Source organism: Peromyscus californicus, unplaced genomic scaffold (genome assembly GCF_007827085.1).
Source record: "Peromyscus californicus insignis strain IS unplaced genomic scaffold, ASM782708v3 Scaffold_1__1_contigs__length_55948999, whole genome shotgun sequence".
Classification (NCBI taxonomy): Eukaryota; Metazoa; Chordata; class Mammalia; order Rodentia; family Cricetidae; genus Peromyscus; species Peromyscus californicus.
Genome location: NW_026294492.1, coordinates 24,710,122 through 24,732,278, shown reverse-complemented (window position 1 = coordinate 24,732,278; position 22,157 = coordinate 24,710,122). Strand labels below are relative to the sequence as shown.

The 22,157-nt window shown below is 44.4% G+C and overlaps 1 protein-coding gene and 1 long non-coding RNA gene across 5 annotated transcripts in view; both read right to left on the bottom strand.

The window, feature by feature from the left end:
- The window catches only part of Spast (spastin), a 49,160-nt gene extending 27,524 nt beyond the window's left edge, over positions 1 to 21,636 (bottom strand). Inside the window, exons 1-4 of one of the 4 annotated variants that reach the window (XM_052746253.1) lie at positions 21,101 to 21,633; positions 11,651 to 11,734; positions 7,907 to 7,990; positions 3,930 to 4,025 (exon numbers count right to left, since the gene is read on the bottom strand). In XM_052746253.1, coding sequence (XP_052602213.1) covers positions 3,930 to 4,025; positions 7,907 to 7,990; positions 11,651 to 11,734; positions 21,101 to 21,527 — 691 coding nt within the window. In that variant the 5' untranslated portion in view covers positions 21,528 to 21,633. Of the gene's footprint in view, positions 1 to 3,929; positions 4,026 to 7,906; positions 7,991 to 11,650; positions 11,735 to 21,100 lie in introns of all 4 variants that reach the window. The other 3 variants (XM_052746255.1, XM_052746254.1, XM_052746256.1) reach the window with 3 other exon arrangements.
- Positions 1 to 22,157, bottom strand: part of LOC128115513 (uncharacterized) — a 117,463-nt gene that overhangs the window by 65,528 nt on the left and 29,778 nt on the right. The gene's annotated exons all lie outside the window — the stretch shown is intronic.

Genomic DNA, 22,157 nt, shown 5'->3' with positions numbered 1-22,157 from the left:
TCCAAAGGTTTTAAGATGTGAGAGTCACTGCACTGAACTACCAAACACAGGGCTAAGAGAGATGGCTCAGCAGTTTAGAGCACCCACTACTCTTACAGAGGATCCAGATTTAGCTCCAGTACTCACATTGAGTGGCTCACAACCACCTGTGACTCCAGCTCCATGGAATGATTCCAAGGGCATTTGACCCTTTTGGCCTCTGCTGGCACCTCCAAAAACATCTGTGTGTACCCACACTTGTACATACTTAATATTAATAAAAACAGGAGGCTGAGAGATAGTTCAGTGGTTAAGAACACTTGTTGCTCTTTCAGAGGACCTGGGTCAGTTCCCAGCACCCACAGGGGAGGTCATAACTATCTGTAACTCCAGTTCTGGAGGATCTGACACCTTCTGGCTTATGTGGGCACTACATGTACAAGAAACACAGACATATACACAGGCAAAACACTTATAAACATAAAAAATATTTTTCTTTAAATAAAAATATGAGGAAGGGGCTAGAGACAGTTCAGTGGTGAAGAGCATTTGTTACTACTGTAGAGAACCTAAGTTGGGTTTCCAGCACTCTGAAGCTCACGCCATCCATAACTCTAATTCCTGGGGGGGTCTTACATCCTCTTCTGACCTCCACAAGCACCAGACATGAACATGGTACACATACATACATACATACAAGAAAAAAAATCTCACACAAAGTAAACAATCTTTAAAAATTAAAAAAAGTACCAAATACATCAAATAGACAATATGAACAATGTATTAAATGCATAAACAACAACAACAAAAGGAAATGTGGTTTCTACAAGACAGAGCACAGACTGACACAGCCACAGTGATTGCTGAACGTATATAGAAGAGGGGATTCAAGGCAAGGGCACTTCCAAGGACAGTACATTTGATCAAGGTTGCTCCAGAACACGAAGGTAAATTCTGAACCTAGGCTCAGGGAATTGGGAGATACAAACCAGGAAAGTATCTCAGAAAGATGTGACGACAAGATCTTCCTGGGAGAAGGCTAAAGGGCACTCACTGCAGAGGAACAAACTCACTGGGGAAGAATTTCTTCAGACGGAAAATACATAGACCTAAGACTAGAAATCTGAGTGTGGTGGCGCACGCCCCTAATGTCAGCACCCAAGAGGCAGAAGCAGGTTGATCTCTGCGTGTTCAAGGCCAGCCTGGCTGTCTACACAGTGAGTTCCAAGACAGCCAGGGCTACGGAAAGAAATGCTGTCTCATAGTGGTAGAAGCAAGTTTTGCAAAATTCCAAAGCCTGAAATGTATAATTTAGCAATAAATATTGTCAGCTTTTTCCTTGATGGGACAGGTTCTTTGTTCATTTTTAAGGAAATATCTGCTAAATACCCAAGATGAAGTAACCATCATCTGTCAGTTGTTCTCTCAAAAAAAATGGTGTTGTTTGTAGTGGTTAGTTCCTGGCAGCTCAGTCATGCCTTCCTTGACATAGCCCTCTCCTGTTTTAAGGTGTGGAATATGAAAAGCTGTGCACCAAGGATTGAGACTGATTGTGTAATACTTCAGCTTTATGAAGGACATTTCCTGTGTGAACCGTTGGGTGAAGTTATGGTGGTGAAGGATGCAGTGAGTGTTACTACAGTTTTTTGCATCTGCTCACAGGACATCTGAACTTCAGAACTTCATAGGACATCTGAAGTTCAGATGTCCTCCAAGGTTGTCAAGGAAATGTCAGGGCAAATATCAGTCCAGGGAAGGCAACACACAATGTTTCAGTATTATGAAAAATTTGACCTGTAGTATAATTAACGAAAGTTGTGCTTCCTAAAAGGGTCTTGGGGATCCCTAAGAGATGTGCTTTGAGAACCTCTGAGCATTAAAAATGCTTACTTATCAAGGCTGGAGATAGCTTGGAGGTCAGGAGCACTGGCTGTTCTTCCAGAGGCCCTGAGTTCAATTCCCAGCACCACATGGTGGCTCACAACCATCTGTAATGAGATCTGGTGCCCTCTTCTGGCGTGCAGGGATACATTGTATATATAATAAATAAATAAATCTTTTTAAAAAATGCTTACTTCTGAGCCAGGAGGTTGTGGTGCACAACTGTAATCCCAGCACTTGGGAGGCAGAGACTCTGTGAATTTAAAGATAGCCTGGTCTACAAAGCAAGTTCCAGGACAGACAGAGCTGTTACACAGAGAAACCTTGTCTTGAACCACCCCCTCCCCCAAAAAAGAAAGAAATTTCTAGAAAAGAACTACCACAAGAAAGACAGAAGACTTTCATAAAAAAATAATAATAATAACAACAAATATCAGAACGGCTAAGGACGTATATAGCAGTGGTACAGAGCTTGCCTAGCATGTGTAAGACCCTGGGTTTGAACCTCAACACTAGGAAACAACAACCAAAACTTACATCAGGGGCTGGGGATGTAATTCAGTTGGTAGACTGCTTGTCTAGTGTAGTGGTTTGAATATAATTGGCCCTCATGATCTCATAAGAAGTGGCATTATTAGGAGGTGTGGCTTTATTGGAGTGGGTATGGCTTTGTTGGAGGAAGAGTGTCACTGTGGGGTGGGCTCTGAGGTTTCCTATGCTCAGGACACCACCCAGTGTCTCAATCGACTTCCTGTAGCCTACATATCAAGATGTAGCCAGCACCACATCGGCCTGCACACTGCATGACCCTTACTATGATTCTAATGTACTGAACCTCTGAAACTGTAGGTGAGCCACTCCAATTAAATGTTTTCTTTGTAAGAGTTTCTGTGGTCATGGTGTCTCTTCACAGCAACAGAAACTCTAACTAAAACACCTAGCATCCAAGAAGCTCTGGGTAGCCTAAGACCAAGTAAAACTGGGTTTGTGGTATTAGTGATCTTTAACCACATACAAACTCAAGGCCAGCTGGGATATATGAGACCCTACACCCAAAAACAAATCCTAGTGCTGGGGAGGTAGAGACAGGGTACTGACACACAGTAAAAACTGATGTTTGACTAAGTATTAAAATTTCCATGTTAAAAACACAAAAAAGAAAACCCCCACAAACACTTAAAATACAACAGAAATGAAAATATAATTATTTGAAGGAACTTATACAGCCTGAGTGTGGGGGTGCACAACTTTAATCCCAGTACTTGATGCAGAGGCAGGCAGATCTTGGGAGTTGAAACAAGCCTCGTATAGAGAGTTCCAGGCAGCCAGGGCTACACAGTGAGAGCCTGACTCAAAAAAATTAATAAAAATTAATAAAATTACGTACAGATACGGTGCAGTTTGTTTGTAATTCCAATACTGGGGAAGTAGAGGCATGAACACTGATAGAGTTTGCAAGGTAAAAGACACCTGGTCCATATAGTAAGTTCCACGCCATGCAGGGCTACACAGTAAGACCCTGTCCCAAGTGACAAAAATCAACAACAACAACAAGATCCAATCGGGGTTTCTGAGATGGCTCAGTGGAGAAAGGCACTTGCTGCCAGGTTTGACAGCCTGAGGTTAATCCCAAGGACATACATGGTAGTAGAAGAGAACCCCTTCTTTCAACTGTCCTCCTCTGACCTCCAAATGTGTTCACAAACACACAGACACATACACACAAAAGCACATACACATATACATGTATATATACTTTTTTTTTCCTAAAAGAATAGGTTTATTGAGTACAATTTAAGGGCCAGTGGGCTAGACAGTAATGAGAGCACCACCTCCCATATTTTGTAAGTAGGAAGCTGGAAAACATGTGAACAGGTATATTTAGAATGGCTCTACCACATCTGTCATATGTTAGGACACTATGAATGATGAGGATACTGTGTGTTCTCCTAATCCTGTGAAAACAAAACAGTTATACCTTCCACTATATAGCTAAATCAACATTATAGGGTAAGCAAAAGTCCATTTCCCATGCAAGCTTCAGTTTACATTAGTTAGTCAAAACATACCTGACTGGAGATGTCCATTGCGGCACATCAGGTTAGTACTGTCATTATAGACATCCGTTTGTGACTTGGAAAATTGCAAAACTGGTTGCAGCTTCTCTATGCAACAGAGGAGGTTAAAAAAGAACAAAATAAACAGAAAGAAAAATAAACAAATAAAAGGCATGTGGAAAATGGAAAACTACTGTGTTACAAAGCTGTCAGACAGTGACGTCTTTGCAATCCATGCAGTATTCTCTAAAGTATGTAATTAGTAAGAACTCATATGAAAAGTACAGACGTTAACATGTGGAAGGCTATGTTGAAAACACACCTTATTCGGGCTGGTAACTAAGACAGTTACTTATCACTATTATCAACAGCAAGTGATGGCTGCATATCATATGCTTGAATCCCTAATATAGTAATATTTGGATAAAAAGTGACTGGCTCTTACTATCTACAAACATTAAATATTATTGGCAACTTAAAGCATAACTGTATTAGTACTTATTGTTATTATTAGAGATGGGGTCTGTTTATGTAGCTTTGGCTGTCATAAAACTTATTATGTAGAGACCAGGTTGGCCCCGAACTCAGAGATCCGCTGAGCTCTGTTGGCATTAAAGACCTGTACTATCAGCCAAGCAGTGGTGGTGCACGCCCTTAATCCCAGCACTTGGGAGACAGAAGCAGGCAAATCTCTGGGAGTTTGAGGCCAGCGTGGTCTACAGAGTGAGTTCCAGAGTAGCCAAGGCTATACAGAGAAACCCTGCCAAAAATAAATAAATAAATAAATAAATAAAAAGTAAAACAAAAATACCTGTATTATCACAACCAGTTCAACATAACTATCTTTAAAAGATTGTACACTACAAAAAGCCTATTGAAAAGGCTTTACAGGGCTGGAGAGATGGCTCAGTAGTTAAGAGCACTGGCTGCTCTTCCAGAGGACCTGGGTTCAATACTCAGCACCCACATGGCAGCTCACAACTCTGTAACTCCAACTTTAGGGGATCCAACACCCTCACACAGATATACATGCAGGTCAAACATCAATGTACATAGATAATAAATAAATCATTAGAAAGAAAGAAAAAGCTTTACAGAGGAAGTACAGTATGGTCTCACTAAGATCAAAAGCAAATTTTAAGAGGAAATCATACTTTAAAAATGGCACAGAAAGAAACAACAGGGAGAATCCAAGAAAGGTCATAATTGGCTCTATTACCTTAATTAAGCCAAGCAAAAAAATAAATGCCACAAGGCAAGGGGACCAGCATGATGAACAGGGTGTGCAGTATACTACAGTATACTACACACACACACACACACAGAGCTGGACACAGTGGGAGGGATGGTAGTCAAACTTTAAAATTCTGTGACACATAAGATGTAACTAATTAATGAAAACATTTGTTCCAAACCTACCCCGCCTCGAATAACAACCCTCCATAGATGGAGTCTTAGCCTGCTGCCTGGGGCAGAAGGGTTGCTGTTTCCCCTTCTGCAGTAAGGCTGCAGCCCTCCTCCTCCCCTTGGTAATCATCTACACGCAGGCTTCCAGACACTGCTCCTAAGTGACGTACCTATCTGTCTCATCCAAATAAGGGATCACCTTTTCCCAAACATGCTTTGCTGAAGTAAGTTTATTTTCTTCTGCATTAGAAAGCCAATGAATCTATGTGTCAGGACAGCACTGGGGTGAGGTATATGTAGTCAGTGTGGAACATGCAGTTAACATATGCAAGGTCCTGGTTTAATTATCAGCACTCAATTGAACATAAAACAATGAAAGCCGACCATACATACTAACTCTTAGACTTATATTCCTCAAGTCAGACAAGCAGGCACCGTGCTTGGTCTACAGTGCAGTATCACATGCCTCTGGGACCGGTTAAACAGCAGCTGCCCTTTGTATACAAAGCACAAAGCAGTGCGCAGCTTTTGTGTCCTAGAAGTGGCTGATACAATATACCTTGGATCCTTTCTATTTACTTTGGTTAAATGGAGGTAGGTCATCTGATTTTTCTCAATGATAATGCTCTTTAAATCAAAATACCGAGACACAACTTATTTGTGTTGGTGAAAGCTTAAGTTAGGAAAATTCTGTTATTATGTGTTTTCTTTATTAACACAAAAAGTTACCAGAAACATTTATTATCTAATAAAGACAAGCAGAAATCGGGGTTGGGGATTTAGCTCAGTGGTAGAGCACTTGCCTAGCAAGTGCAAGGCCCTGGGTTCAGTCCTCAGCTGGGGGGGGGGGGGGGGGGGAGACAAGCAGAAATCAAAATCTTAACTTTTTTGATGACTGAGAATAAAAAGTTACAGATAAGTATGTAGAGTTTACAATTCTACCTGCATACACACACACACCCCACTGACACTGTGACCATGCTTCAGTTAATCCCTATTAACAAAAAAGCACCTGAGGATGAAGTTAGGCAGTAGAAAACTCCAGTGGTATGTGCAAGGCCCTGGGTTCTAGTCCTGCTACAACAACTCAAAGAGACTAACCCTGCTCTTTAAAATGACTAAGGTAGTACAGACTAACACAGCTACCTAAACTAAAGCAGTCATGCTTCCCTTAGCTCCTCACATATCTAATTCCCTGGGAATCACCTCACTGATGTACTCTACAGAAAAACCTTACCATATGGCTCTACTCAAAACCCTTTAGCTGGGCATGGTGTCGTCACCTTTGATCATAGCATTTGGGAGGCAGAGGCAGGCAGATTTCTATGAGGTCTATACATAGTGGCGTGGACCGCATGGAGACCATTGCTGCCTGACAAAGTTCCAGCATTTCGATTTTGCAGATCACAATTCTCCAGCACCCCTTTACTTTCATTTTTAATGATTCTCATTATGTGTTATGGGAGTTCCCTTATGCCTTTTCCTTTTGGAAATTTTATGCAGGCTTTGAAGGATGAAAATGTGTAAAATCACAGCCTCTTTAAACAAAATAATTCTCTGGAAGAAATCCTTGCCGCCATGGAACCATACAGCGTGACAACTCTGCCTACTCCCACACAAGGTAACATCAAGCTGCTAGAAAATTCAGATAAGTAACGTATGCTCGATCAATAAGGTGTATTTGAAAAATAAGATTTGTTTGATGAATGAGGTATATTTGATAATCAAAATTAATAAATTCCTAAGGCCTACTCAGGTTCACAGTAACAGTTGTCTAGCTTCGTCTTTGCTCACTTTAAGCTTCAGCTATTTGGATAAACTAAGCCATATAAAAACTGCAATATTCTATAATGGGAGTGTTTGGTTCCCCAAGAAAGTCTTTTACCCAAGGTCAGGCATTTAGACAAAAGTCTCCATTCTCTCAAGGGCTTGAGGAGTTCTTGCTTACTAAAAAGGAAGACATTCTAATCTCTGGCAAGAGGAATTTGTGGCCCTTCCACTAACATATGACTGGTGTTAGTCAGGCGGTGGTGGCTCCTGCCTTTAATCCCAGCACTCAGGAGGCAGAGGCAGAAAGATCTCTGTGAGTTTGAGGACAGCCTGGTCTACAGATCCAGCTCCAGGACATTCAGGACTGTTGTACAGAGAAATCCTGTCTCAAAACAAAACAAAACAAACAAACAAAAAACAAATCTGGAAAGGAAGGAAGGAAGGAAGGACGGACGGACGGACGGACGGACACAGTAATGGTTAAGCGCACTGGAGCTCTTGTAGAGAGGTTCAGTTCCCACCACCCACATTAAGAGGCTCACAACCACTTGGAACTCTAGTTCAGAGAATCTGATGCCCTCTTCTAGCCTCCCTAGGCACCTTGGTGCATGCTGTGCACAATTAAATACCCAGGCAATTTAAAACTGAAATTACCGATCCACTCTCCCTGATGGTAAAGACTGACTTCTCACTGGAGACTGGGCACAGGGTCTGATACATGCTATATAAATGCTCTACTATTGAACTACATGCCCAGCCCTTACCATTAATGATTCATTAAACATTTCAAAACTAATTAGAGAAGTTGATACCTAGAAGTTGTAAACGATCCTTGGCCATAACCAAATTAGTTATCATTTTGGCTTGAAGGCGTCTAGCTCTTTCATACTGTTCACCTAAATGGAAAAAAAGAAGAATTAGTTAAAGTATCTACATTTCCCTACTAACAGTGTTTTAAGTTTTGCTCCAATTACCTTTATGGAGAATCACAATCTTTCTTCATAAAGAAATTAAAGGTGAGCAAAGTGTGTGTCTCACACTTATAATCCCAGGACTTGGATACCGAGTCATGTTCAGCATCAGTCAGGATATATAATGAGTTTCAGGCCAGCCTGGGCTAGAGTGAGACCTTGTCTCAAAAAGGGAAGGAGGGAAGGGAGGAAGGAGGGGGAATGCTTTTGCTAGGCAAGATGAAGACCACCTGAAATCTAGGTGAACTCAGGAGGCTGAGGCGGAAGGATAGTGAATTCAATTCAGTCTGGAATACACAGTGTGAACCTGTCTTAAATATGTATGTATATTATACATAGACATAGTACTTCAAAAATATCTGCCATGGGTCCTCATGACGGCTTCCAATCTACTGCAGGATCATGGATTTCACACATATTCACGGAGCCCATGACATTTTTCCTCACACTTCCGTCTTTGAACTAATACTGAGACGGCTCAGCCGGGTGAATGACTTGCTCTGCAGACCTGAAACCCAAGTTCAATCCCAGAACCCAAAGTGGAATTCAGGACTGACTCCAAAACTTGTCCTCTGACCTCCACTCACACCCGCACATTATACACATATACACAATAAATAAACAAATAAATAATAAAACAGCCGGGCGGTGGTGGCGCACGCCTTTAATCCCAGCACTCGGGAGGCAGAGCCAGGCGGATCTACAGAGCGAGATCCAGGAAAGGCGCAAAGCTACACAGAGAAACCCTGTCTCGAAAAACCAAAAAAAAAAAAATAATAATAATAATAATAAAAAAAATAACAAAACAAAAGTCTTTGAGCTAGGATACAGTCTGTCACCTGTGCCAATTTGCTACCATCCAGGCTACAGCCATACTTTGTCACTGCCTGAGCATGAACAAATCTGCTGTCAGGTATTAATGTTGTGATGTCTATGAAAGGTACACATTCTATTCAGTAAAATTAAATGCTAAGTGGTAGGAAGAAAACACACTTCCAGGGTTTCCTTAAGTAAAATGCATTTTGAGTCATCCCCGTCTAACATTTCTTTGTGGAACTGACCAAGAACTGCATATATTCACATTTTTAATTCATAAAGTCATGATCATCAAAGACTCAACCACTCACATTCATTTTATTCTGTTTCTTTTTAAATTGACTTTCGCAATGCTTGAGTTTAAATCCAGAGCGTCACCAAAATTAGGCAAATGCTCTACCACTAACTAAGTCAAATTCTGCTTTTTTACATAAAAGACCAGCTGGGTGTGGTAGTGCACACCTTTATTCCCAGAACTCAGGAAATAGAGCCAGGCAGATCTCTGTGAGTTTGAGACCAGTCTGGTCTACATACTGAGTTCTAGGCCAGCCAATGCTACATAGTGAGACCCTGCCTCAAACAACAACTACTAAATAACTGAATTTTAAAAATGGAGAGAAGCCATGGCAGTGCACACCTATAATTCCAGCACTCGTGAGGCCAGGAGTTGAAGGCCTGCATCAAAGGCCAGCTACAGTGACTACACCATCAGGTTTGTCCAAGTACAGCACAGTGATACTCACGTGAGGATATCACCTAATGATCCATAAGAATGTATCCCCGCTGCTAAGCACAACTGTACTTGACTTGTCATGAAAGCTCACACAGTACACAACAGTCATAACACTTCTAAAAATTCAGCCTGCAGGGGCTGGAGAGATGGCTCAGAGGTTAAGAGCACTGGCTGTTCTTTCAGAGGTTTTGAGTTCAATTCCTAGCAACCACATGGCGGCTCACACCTATCTGTAATTCCAGTTCCAGGAGATCTAATTCCCTCTCTGACCTCTGTAGGTGCCAGGCACAAACATAGTAAACAATATACATGCTAGCAAAACACTCATACACATAAAATAAAAATAAATAAAAACTTTAAAAAGAAAAAAGAGCCAGGAGTGGTGGCCCACACCTTGATCCCAACACTCAGAAGGCAGAGGCAGGCAGAGCTCTTGAATTTCAGGCCAGCCTAGTCTACAGAGCTAGTTCCAGGACAGCCAGAGATACACAGAGAAACCCTGTCTTGAAAAAACAAAAACAAAACCAAGAAAAAACAAAACAAAACAAAAGGATGAGGAAGAGGATGAAAAAGGCTAACATCTGATAGCTTGGGTTCAAAACTTTCTTTCTCACTTGTTAGCTATGAAACCTTAGTTGAGTTACATCTCTACTTCATGTTTCTCACTTGAAAAATAAGGATAACAGTAGCTGCAAACATGGAGTTATGGTAAGAATTAGATGCTCTCTATGAGTGACTGTTGGGAGACTAAGTATACAATAAATGTTTAAACTACAGCTACATAGATCGGAGACACTCATTTTATTTCTGTTCAGTTTGATACAGGTCTGATTGTACAGTCAACGCTAGATTGAACTGGAGATCTTCCTGCCTCATCCCCCCCTAAGTGCTGGGATTACAGGAATAGACCTGGCTTGGATCATAATTTAAATTTGAGGTGGCAAGAAATAAACATCAGAAGTAACTGCTTTGGTTTAAAAGAGTCAAACATAAATCAAAGTAAGAAATTCCCAATTTATTTTATTTTACTTTTTTTTCTTTGAGACACGGTTGCACTGTGTAGCCACTGACTTTGAACTTACAGAGATCATCTGCCTCTGCCTCCCAAGTGCTGGGATTAAAGGCGTGCACCTGGTTTATATTCTAACATGTACTGAAAGAAAACATTACCAGGCTAGGAATGTAGCTCAGAGATAGGGCACTTGCCTAGTGTGTAAGACTAACACCTAACAACAACAAAAGATTACTTACACACAGCAAACTAGCTTTCAAAACCAGGGATAACATATGTGACTCATTACCAACTATATAGTAATTCATCACCAACTGATCACGTATTGACCCTTGGATGGCTTCAAGGCCATAGACTGGATTGGTTATTGCCTGCCTGCTACAGGAAATCATGTTGGAGACTTGATTTTCACTTTTAGAATATACAATACCATACATGCACAAATATTAACAATGACATCAACAAAGAAGGGCTGGGGAGATGGCTCAGTGGTTAAGAGCACTGGGTCCTCTTCCAAAGGCCCTGGCATCAATTCCCAGCACCAGATGGCAGCTCACAGCTGTCTGTAACTCCAGTTCCAGGGGATCTGACACCCTCATAGGGACACACATGCACTGTATGGTATTAACAACATTTCACTTTTTTTTTTTGTTTTGTTTTTCGAGACAGGGTTTCTCTGTGTAGCTTTGAGCCTTTCCTGGAACTCATTCTGTAGCCCAGGTTGGCTTCGAACTCACAGAGATCTGCCTGCCTCTGCCTCCCGAGCGCTGGGATTAAAGGCATGCGCCACCACCACCCAACTCAACATTTCACCTTTATCTGATCTATCCCACCCACATCATGAATTTTCCCTTTTTTGTGGCTCCCCAGAGTCACTTAGCAGCTATCCTGGTTGTTAGTATAGTATGTAGGGTTTTAGTCCACGAGGAGCCCTGAGGGGTTCTCCGTGGATAAGGCATTTGGAAAGATAATTCTAACTACTGTAGAATTTGAGGGGGCAATAGAAACTATACATAAAACCCACCTTGGCCTGTTACTATAATAGCAATTCCTTTTTCTAGTTCTTCAATACCTTTCTTGTACCACTCCACAGCTTGTTCCTTCTGTCCTGTTTTAAAAATAGAAATCATTATTTGTATAGATCGTAAGTATGAAAAATGTAGCATCCACTGCCCCATGTATTATACTGATAAATGACACACGAAAAGGTTGTGATCAAGTAAGTCTAAGAAACATTATACATATACATGATCAAATAAAAATTTCCATATCACTCTTTATTTCAATTTTCAGAACAACAACAACAAAAAAAAAACCACAACTGAACCAGGTGGCAGTGGTGCACACCTTTAATCCCAGCACTCAGGAAGCAGAGTCAAGCGAATCTCTGTGAGTTTGAGGCCAGCCTGGTCTACAGATCGAGATCCAGGACTGGCACCAAAACTACACAGAGAAACCCTGTCTTGAAAACCAAAAACAAACAAACAAACAAAAATCACAACCGCCGTGATCACAAAATAGAGTGAACTCTTTTTATAGACACCATATAACAACTAAGATATGTGCATTCCCTATTTCCCCAGAGCCTCCGCCTTATAAGACAGTTTTTATATAGCTCTGGGGCCTGGAACTCACTATGTGGACCAGCCTGGTCCTGAACTCACAGAGATCTACAGCTTCTGCCTCTGAGAACTGGGATTAAAGCAAATCCAGCCTCCCTTGCTTTTTATCTCAGCCCTTATATTTGGCAGTTTCTTACTTCTCACAATATCATAGTTTTTGCTGTGTCCAGTAAAGATTAAGTATTGAAAAAAGTACCTGATAATGGCACATGAAGAAATCACTAAGAGTTTGTTATAAATTAAACTGGAATACTCTGGTTTCTCTTCAGATCATATAAATCTTTCGCCTTAAACTGGACACAGTGGCAAGAAGATCAAAAGTTCAAAAGTTCAAGGTCTTCCTCAGCTACAGAGCAAGTTTGAGACTAGCCTAGGCTACAAGATCCTTCCTCAGTTTACTGTAAACCAACAGAAACTTTGAATGTTCACCTTCCTTTCTTCTTTTTTTGAAATGGAGTCTTATGTAGTCCAGGCACAGTATCTACATAGATGAGGATGACCTTGAAATACTGCCCCTCTGAGTGCCAGCATCCCAGGGTAGCATTATACAGGGGCACCACCATGCCCGGCTTCATAGTCCCATTTTCAGTAAGAAAATGCCTGTTCAGATACATTGCTGGGTATTTTGAAAAGGAAACCAAATAGTATAATGACATTTACATTCTGAGTGATGAGAATGTCACTAGCAATGTCTTACTTGTGTACAGTTCTTACTGTACCAAAGCGAATACATCCCAACAAACGTGAGAGACTTCCTTTACAGTGCCTCTTCTCACTCTTGTGGCCTTTCCCTGAAGTCACTATCATGACCTCAATACACATCCTTCTAGTACAGGCTTTTCTACTATATTCACCGATACTTGCAGTATTTCTTTTTTGTTTGTTTGTTTTTCGATAGGGTCTCACTATATAGCCCTGGCTGTCCAGGAATTTACTATGTAGATCAGGCTGGCCTTGAACCCAGAGATATGGCCGCCTCTGCATCCAGAGAGCTGGGACTAAAGGTGTGCGCCACCACTCCCACTTGTCACTTGTGTGTGTGCATGCATGTGCAGGTACTCAAGCCCTTGCATGTGACATAGAAGACAGAGGCTGATGTTCAGTATCTTATTTATCATCACACGGGGTGGGGCATGGGTGCATGGGCCGCAGGACAAATGGTGCAGTCAGTTCCCGAACTTCGACCTTCACACGGGTTCTGGGAGTCACACAGGCTGCAGGTCTGTGCAAACCGAGTTTTCACCTGCTGTGCCATCTCGCAGCCCTCCCCTCATTCCGTGAGACGACAGCTTTCATGTAACCCGGAGCTCACTGTTACAGCTAGAAGTGGCTTCAGTGGCTTCAGTGCTTCCCGCCTGCTGAGCCACCTCACTGGTGCACCAATCTACACTCAGATGTCACTGGCAACATTCTTTTTTGATTTTTAAGATTCCATATTGGGGCTGGAGAGATGGCTCAGCGGTCAGGACCACGTGTGTTTGCAGAGGACCCATTTTCAATTCCCAGAACCCACACGGTAGCTCACAGTCACCCATAACTCCAGTTCCAGGGGATCTGATGTCCTCTTTTTGACCTGCTTAGGCAGCAGGCACATAGTGTGCACACATATGTTCAGGCACAACATTCCTACACATAAAATGAAAGAAATCTAAAAGTTTACATGACACATATTTAATTTTGTCTCTGTGTGTGTGCAGGCATGTGCTAGCCTAAGTCAGAAGACAACTTCAGGGGACTGCTGTCTCTTTCCTACTGGTCCTGAGGATTGAACAGGCTTGGCAGCAAGAGCCTAGCCTGCTGAGCCATCTCACTGGCCCACTGGCCACATTCTAATCAGCATATGCCTGTCGCTTATATATTATCTAATTTCTTTTAAAATAATACAATTCATTACATGCATATGAATATACATGGGGTGGAGTGGGGCACAGCACAAGTGTGGAGCGAGTCCCTCCTTCCACCTTTATGTAGGTTCCAGGACAAACTCAGGCCATCAGGCTTTGAAGCAAGGGCCCTTTTCCAATAGTCACTTTGCCAGCCCTTCTCCAGCCTGTAAAACTTAGAGTATTTAAAGAAAACTCTTTGAGAGTTTGAATTAGATTTTTAAGAGAACACAAAAATCAAAAGCCATAGAAGCATGGACGAATTAAACTTCACCAAATTTAAACTCCTACTCTTCAATGCCAGTGTTCTAACAATGAAAAGACACCAAACAGGCTCTAAAAAATTCAAAAAAACAACATGCTTCACAAAGGACTTGCAGCCAGAATGTACAAAGGACTCTCATCCAGCAATGGTAAAAACGACCGAACATCTGAGGATGCAGTTTGGTGGTGAAATGTTCTTGCCATGTGCAAAGCCTTAGGGATCTCAAATCCCCAAGTGGAGAAAACGAAACAACCTATGCACAGTCCCAGAGACACACATACATCCATGTTAGCAAACAAGCACACAGAGAACACAAGTGAAAACCATGTCGCCAGCCCAGCAGCACAGGCTGTGATCCCAGCTGCTGAGAGGCGGAGGGGAAGAGGATTCAGAATTCAAGGTCTCACTGCAGAGTGACTTCAAGGACAATCCAAGAAACTTACTGAGACCTTGCTTCAAAAAACTAAAGTGAGGGCCAGTGTGTAAAGGCACTTCCTGCCAAGGCTGGCCACCTGGGGTTTGATCCTGGGACCCACAGGATGGAAAGAAAGAACTGACTCCTGCCAGCTGACCTCCACAGGCACACACTGTAGCACGCACTCCCCATTCCACTCCACTCCCCACCTCAAACATACACACAAAAGAAATACTTCTTTTAAAGTAAAATGAGGTCTAGAAGCCGGGCAGTGGTGGCGCACACCTTTAATCCCAGCACTGGGGAGACAGAGCCAGGCGGATCTCTGTGAGTTTGAGACCAGCCTGGGCTACAGAGTTCCAGGAAAAGGTGCAAAGCTACACAAAGAGACCATGTCTCGAAAAACAAAAAAAAAAACAAAACCAAAAAAAAAAAAAAGACATCTCGAGCTGTAGCTCTGGTGGAAGGCTTGCCAAGCCAGCACACGGCCTAGTGTTCCATCTGCATCACCCAAATTGAGAATTCAGTAAGATGCCACTACATTAAAAACAGAAAAGCCAAGTCAACTGTGGTAGTATGAATAAGAATGCCCCCACACTCATATATTTGAATGCTTATCCACCAGGGACTGGAACTGTTTGAGAGGATTAGAAGGATCAGGAGGTGTGGCATTGCTGGAGCAGGTGTGACCTTGTTGGAGGAAGTGTGTCACTGGGGGTGGGCTTCAAAGCCCATGCCAGGCTCGCGCTCTTCCTCTCCCTCCCTCCCTCTCTCTCCCTCCCTCCCTCCCTCTCTCTTTCTCTTTCTCTCTGTGTCTGTGTGTCTGTGTCTCTGTGTGTGTGTGTCTGTGTGTGTGTGTGTGTGTGTGTGTCTGTGTGTGTATGGGTCAGGATGTAACTAACTCTCAGCTATTACTCCAGCACCACGAGTGCCACCATGCTTCCAACATGCCCCAGCCATGACTAACCCTTTGAAACTGTAATTAAATGCTTTAATTTATAAGAGTTGCCTTGGTTATGGTGTCTCTTCAAAGAAATAGAACAGTGACCAAGAAACCAACTTAAAAGAAAACAACAACAACAAAAAACTCACCCAAACAATCTAACACAAAAAGCAATGGAGTAAAATGCCATTTTTGCTGGTCCTATACAGACTGGTCCCATTAACTGGGTAAAAGACAGTGGTTCGTTCCTATGCTATTATTAGTCTATTTGCTACATGACCTAGCAATTCCTTCACCTAGATATTTAACCAGAACAACAGAACTATCCAAGATCCACCTTAACCACATAAACTGTGATTTAAAAAACAAAACAAGGGGCCGGAGAGATGGCCCGGCATTTAAGAGCGCCCGCTGATCTTCCAGAGAATCCTGGTTCAATTCCCAGCACCCACGTGGTGGCTCACAACCTCCTGTAACTCCAGTTCCAAGGGACTCAGATTCCCCGTTCTGATCTCTGTGGGTACCAGGCACACACTGGTACGTACACAAACACAAACACACACACACACACACACACACACACACACACACACGCAGGCAAAACATCCATACATATAAAATAATTTAAAATAACAGAAACCAAACAAGGCATAAAGCCTCCAACAGCGGCTGTCTTTAGATCTTTTTGCGCAAAGCACACTAAATATTGAGCAGTCAGGAAGAAGAAAGGCAAGGCTTTTGCAAAAGGCCTATGTCCTTGCACTATTCTTTCTTTCTTCGAATCGGGAGACCACTGGGTTCTTTGCAACAGGGTCCCATCAGGCAGCCCTGTGTGGCCTACAACTCCCTACACAGACCACAGTGCCTTCAACTTGAGGCACTCCCCGTGTTCTGCCTCCTGAGTACTGGGAACAGGTGTAAACCACCATCGCCCTTAGGCAGAGTCACCCAGCAAAAGGAAATTAAGTCTGAAATTAATTCTTCCTAAGTGGTAGAGGTACACTTTTCAGGGATGAAAGTAATCACTTTTGATTTCTACTCTCTCTACCTTCATCTTATGAAAATAGATGTGAACAGGCTTTTGTGTTTTAAATTAATGTACAACACTGGTTTACACAAAACTAGAAAAATCACTGCCAGAAGTGGAGGTGCACGCATTTAATCCCAGCACTCAAGAGGAAGAGGCAGGTGAATCTCTGAGTTTGAGGCCAGCCAGTGCTATGTAGAGAGACCATGTCTCAAAAACAAACAAACAAACAAAAGAAATTATGTGGTGAGGCAGTCTGAATGGGAATGTTCCCTGTACACTGATGTGTTAGAACTTCTGGTCCTGTTTGATGCTGTCTGTGAGGTTTAAGAGGTGTGGCCTTGTGGAGGAAGGGTGCCACTGGGGGCGGGCTTTCGGGATTTAAAGATTCTGGCCATTTCCTCTCATTTCATTTCCCTGCTTCTTGCTTATGGTTCAAGATGTGAGCTCTCAGCTTGCTGCTCCAGTCACATGCCTGCCAAGTCACCCTGCCATGATGGTGATGGACTTGTCGCTCTGGAACCGTGAGCCCAAATACATACATGACTAGAGGGCTGAGCCTGCCCATCTGACAATCTGAGTTTGATTTTGGGGTCCCACGTGATAGGACAGAAACATCCAAGCACAGGTCATTCTCTGACCTCCACATGCATATTATGGCACATGTGTGTTCATGTACACACACACACACACAAGAAAAATTAATAAAGAAAACTGCGAAAAAATTTAACTGATGAGGACTATTTTATTTAGACACTTTCTGTTCTTAATGCCAGATTCTTCAGCCCTACAACATCCTGAAAAACTGGTTCCCTTTCTTTCACACAGCACACTGTGGCCCTCACTGTTAGGCACTACCAACCTGAGAAATCGAACCACACCTTCTGAACCTCCACCTACTTATCTGTCTGTAGACACAAAACATGCAAGGTCACGTTCTGGTTAATCCAGAGAACCACTATTACAACCTCTTTTTCTCAAGTATTCTGATTGACTCTTTACCAACATTAAAAAAGAGAAACAGCTGGGGGGGGGGGGGTGAGGGCGGGCGCTGGCGCACGCCTTTAATCCCAGCAGTCGGGAAGCAGAGGCAGGCGGATCTCTGTGAGTTCTATGTTAGCCTGGTCTACAGAGTGAGATCCCGGACAGGCACCAAAACTACACAGAGAAACCCTCTTTTGAAAAACCAAAAAAAAAAAAAAAAGAGAGAGAGAGAGAGAGAGAGAGAGAGAGAGAGAGAGAGAGAGAAACAGGGGCTGGAGAGATGGCTCAGTGGTTAAGAGCACACTGGCTGCTCTTCCAGAGGAACCAGGTTCAATTTCTAGCACCTTACAACCTTACAATGGCAGCTTACAACTGTCTGTAACTCCAGTTCCAGGGGATCGGACACCCTCACACAGACATACACACAGGCAAAACACCAATGCACTTAAAATAAAAATAAATAAATTTAAAAAAGAGAGAGAGAGAAACAGCCAGGTGGTGGTAGTGCACACCTTTAATCCCAGCACTCAGGAGGCAGAGGCAGGTAGATCTCTGAGTTTGAGGCCAGCCTGGGCTACAGAGTTCCAGAACAGCCAGGGCTAAACAGAGAAACCCTGTCTCAAGAAGCCAAGAAAAAGAGAAAAAGAGAGAGAGAGAAGAAAAGAAAAAAAAAAAGCACTCGGGAGGCAGAGCCAGGCGGATCTCTGTGAGTTCGAGGCCAGCCTGGGCTACTAAGTGAGTTCCAGGAAAAGGCGCAAAGCTACACAGAGAAACCCTGTCTCGAAAAAAAAAAAAAAAAAAAAAAAAAAAAAAAAAAAAAAAAAAAAGAAAAGAAAAAAAAAGAGAAACACTGTTCAGTATAAAATCATGTAACAATGAATGAAAAAAGATGCCATAAGTTTGACAGAGAGCAAGGAGGGATCTATGGGGGAGTTTGGAGGGAGGAAAGGGAAGAGAGAAATGCTGTAATTATAGTATAATCTCAAAAAAATATATAAAATCAAATAATGATTTTATATATTGAGCCTGGTTACCTAACTCTGTTCCTACTTCTGCTACTCTGAGCCCACTCTTTAGTTGGTTTCTTCATACATAAATGGATGTCACAGATTATCACTCAACCATTAAAATACCTACAAAACTTCAGAGCTGGAGAGATGGACGGCTCAGTGGTTCGGAGTACTGGCTGCTCTTTGGGGGACCTGGCTGGGCTCAGTACGCACTCACATGGTGGCTCACACCTGTCTGTAACTGCAGTCTCAGAGCCTCAGTGGGCACGGCACACGTGGTATGTTACACATTTCTAACAGGTGCCACCCCCTTGACAGTGTACAAGAGTCCCAGAGCCTCTGAAGACTGCATACTCAGTTCAGGCTATCTGTTCACATAGTCTATGCAGTGGAAAGAGAATTAACTTCTCTTGGAAGTAAGTTCTGAGTTGTCAAGTATAGCTAAAAGGCTGACAGACTTCAAATGTCAATTCTTTTTCAATTATGGAATTAAAGTTAGACTACAAAACTGTCTAATATACCAAAAGGGGAAAATTGGGATAGAAGAGAAAATACATTAAATACAGATTGTTTATTTACTATTTTTTACTTATTTATATATTTATTTATTTATTGGTTTTCCGAGGCAGGGTTTCACTGTGGGACAGCTTGGGCAGTCCTGGAATTAGCTCTGTAGGACAGGCTCAGATTCCGTTTATTTTTTTTGAAACAAGGTCTTGCTATGTAGCCTAGCTGGCTTTGAACTCAACGGCAGGCAGTCTTCAGTTTCCCAAGTGCAGACATTGCCCAGCTTTACTTCTTTTCAAAGGAGAATGGATGTAACTAACTTGTTTTCATTTTGGTTTGTTGGCTTTGTTTCTGAAGCAGGGAGGAGCAAATGCAAGCTCTGAAGCATACTGGGCACAAGCCTTGTTAAAACTGAACTACATCCTCAAGCCCCTAAATAATCCACTCTCACATCGTCCCACTAGTCTAAAAACCAGGGAACCCTAAAATACTGCAATATAACATCACACTCAGAAGGAAGAGGGCCGTCCTTCAACCTCCCCAAGAGTTAGGGGGATCTTCCCAAAGAGTTAGTAAGAACTGAGCAACCAACAAAAAAGGCTCGCTCTCACAAACACTAAATATTCTTAACTGTGTCTACTACTGTCTTGAGCTGAATCTCCACTGTCTTTGGACTCCCCATCATGGGTATCTGCCTCTTTCACTGTATCCCCCTTTTCAATCGTAGGCCCTGCAAAGGAAGCTCTTCACCAAGACTGACACCCTAGAACTGTCTCTGGTGTTGAGTGTGGAAACCACCCCACCAAACAACTACAGATTGTTCCTTTCCCACAGTGGACAACGTTGATGAGCCAGCGGACCTAACCGAGCCAAGGTGGGAATCTGGGCTGAACACTGGAGGTGACGATAAAAAGGGGGAGACACAAGACTTTCTAACCCCACTTAACATTTTCCAAAGAAGTTGAGAATTAGCTACTGGCCTAGATTTGCTGCCTCCCTGCTTCAATCTTGTAACTAGCATTTCATTTGTAAAACACCTCTGCTGATAGTACTCTCACATGGGAGTTACCGCGAGGATCAAGGGACACATGCACAGCACAATGCCTCGCACACAGAAAAGACTAAAAAAGATGTTGCTTGAAGGAAAACTAAAGTATGCAGTATCCCAGCCTTCATCGGGAAGCAGGAGCCTTTGTTTTAGGCTTCACGGTACAATGATAATGCCTGCCTACCCAACTCATTCATTTAACAGTTCAATTTAGAAACTTAAGAGACTGCCCTGGGCCGGGCGGTGGTTTAATCCCAGCACTCCAGAGGCAGAGACAGGCGGATCTCTCTGTGAGTTCGAGGCCAGCCTGGTCTACAGAGCAAGTTCCAGGACATCTAGGATTACTACACAGAAAAACCCTGTCTCGAAAAACCAACCAACAAAAAAACAAAACAAAAAACTGAAAAAACAGAACACCTTTTGGAAGTCCGGCTCAGAGAAATGCCACACTGTTTACAGTGTCAGAAAGAACCCCGTGTCGTCACTCTAGGCCAACTGTCACTGTCCCCAGCAAGTCTGCGTGTCTCACGGGGGACTTGGATAAATTCATGCACAAGTGTGGGGGTGCTGAAACAAAGTGGAGAGCTAGGGCGCCCCGAATGGGGAGAGGTTCAACTAACTAGGCGTCGCAGGGCAGGGTCTGGCCTGTGGGGACTGGGACTCCTGGGGCTCCAGATCAAGTCCGGGGTGGGGGTGGGGGGGGGGGTGCAGGAAAGGGACGCAGGTGGCGCCCGCCCTCCCAGGGCCGCCTCCCTCCAGCCCCCGGGTACCTTTCTCTTCCTCGTCGATGCGCAGGGCAATGGAGATGTACTCGAAGGCCTGTTTGTGGAAGACGCAGACGCTCTCGGCCTCGCCACCGGGCCCGGGCGCTGGGGGTGAGGGCGAGGCGGGCGCCGGCGCGGTCCCGGAGCTCCTCTTGGCGGCCATGAGGGCGCGGGAGAAGCGCTGGCAGAGCCACCCGAAGAGGAGCCCCAGGTGACAGGCCAGCAGGCGCAGCAGGGCGAAGCCGACGACCAGCGGGGACGTGAAGAAGTAATAGAGGCTCGGCTTACGGGGCGAGCCGGGCGCAGGGGCCGGGCCGGCGGAAGGGGCGGGGACCGCGGCGGGGGGCAGAGGCCTGGCGGGCGCCGGGCTCGCGCCGCCGCCGCCGCCGCCGCCGGAGCCTTTCTTCTTCCGTCGTCCGGCCGGAGAACTCATTCACAGCTCCCACTGCCGCCGCCGCCATAACCCGCCTCCCGCAGACCGACGGCGACCGAGCGGCAGCGGCGACGACGGCGGCGGCGGCGGCGGGGTGGCGGTGGTGGGGGAGTGGGGTGGGAGGACCACGGAACCGCTCGCGCGCGCGCCCGCGGAGCCCCGGGGAGGCCCGGCACCTGCACGCGCCGCTCGCCGGCCCCGCCCCCTCGCCTCCTCGGCTGGCCCAGGAGCACAACCCCTTCTCCACCTCCTCCTCCTCCTCCTCCTCCTCCTCCTCCTCCTCCTCCTCCTCCTCCTCCTCCTCCTCCTCCTCCTCTTCCTCCTCCGGCGGCGGCCCGCGGCTCCTACCCGCTCCTTTTTTTTTTTTTTTTTTTTTGGCTCTCGGTCCTCCGGCCCCCGCGCGGGCACCCTCTCCTGCGGCGGCCCGTGCACGCGCACGTCCTCGGGGTCTGGCTGGGGGGGGGTGTGCGCGCGCGCGCGCGCACGCCGCCGTCTTTGTTGACCCCGGGAGCTTGTGCGCATGTGCGGCATCCCCTCTCCGTTTCCCCCACACACACACCCCGCCCCCCCCCCCCCACCTCGGCCCCTTTCTCCGGGAACTCCGGTTCCGTAGGTGCGGTTCGACTCGCG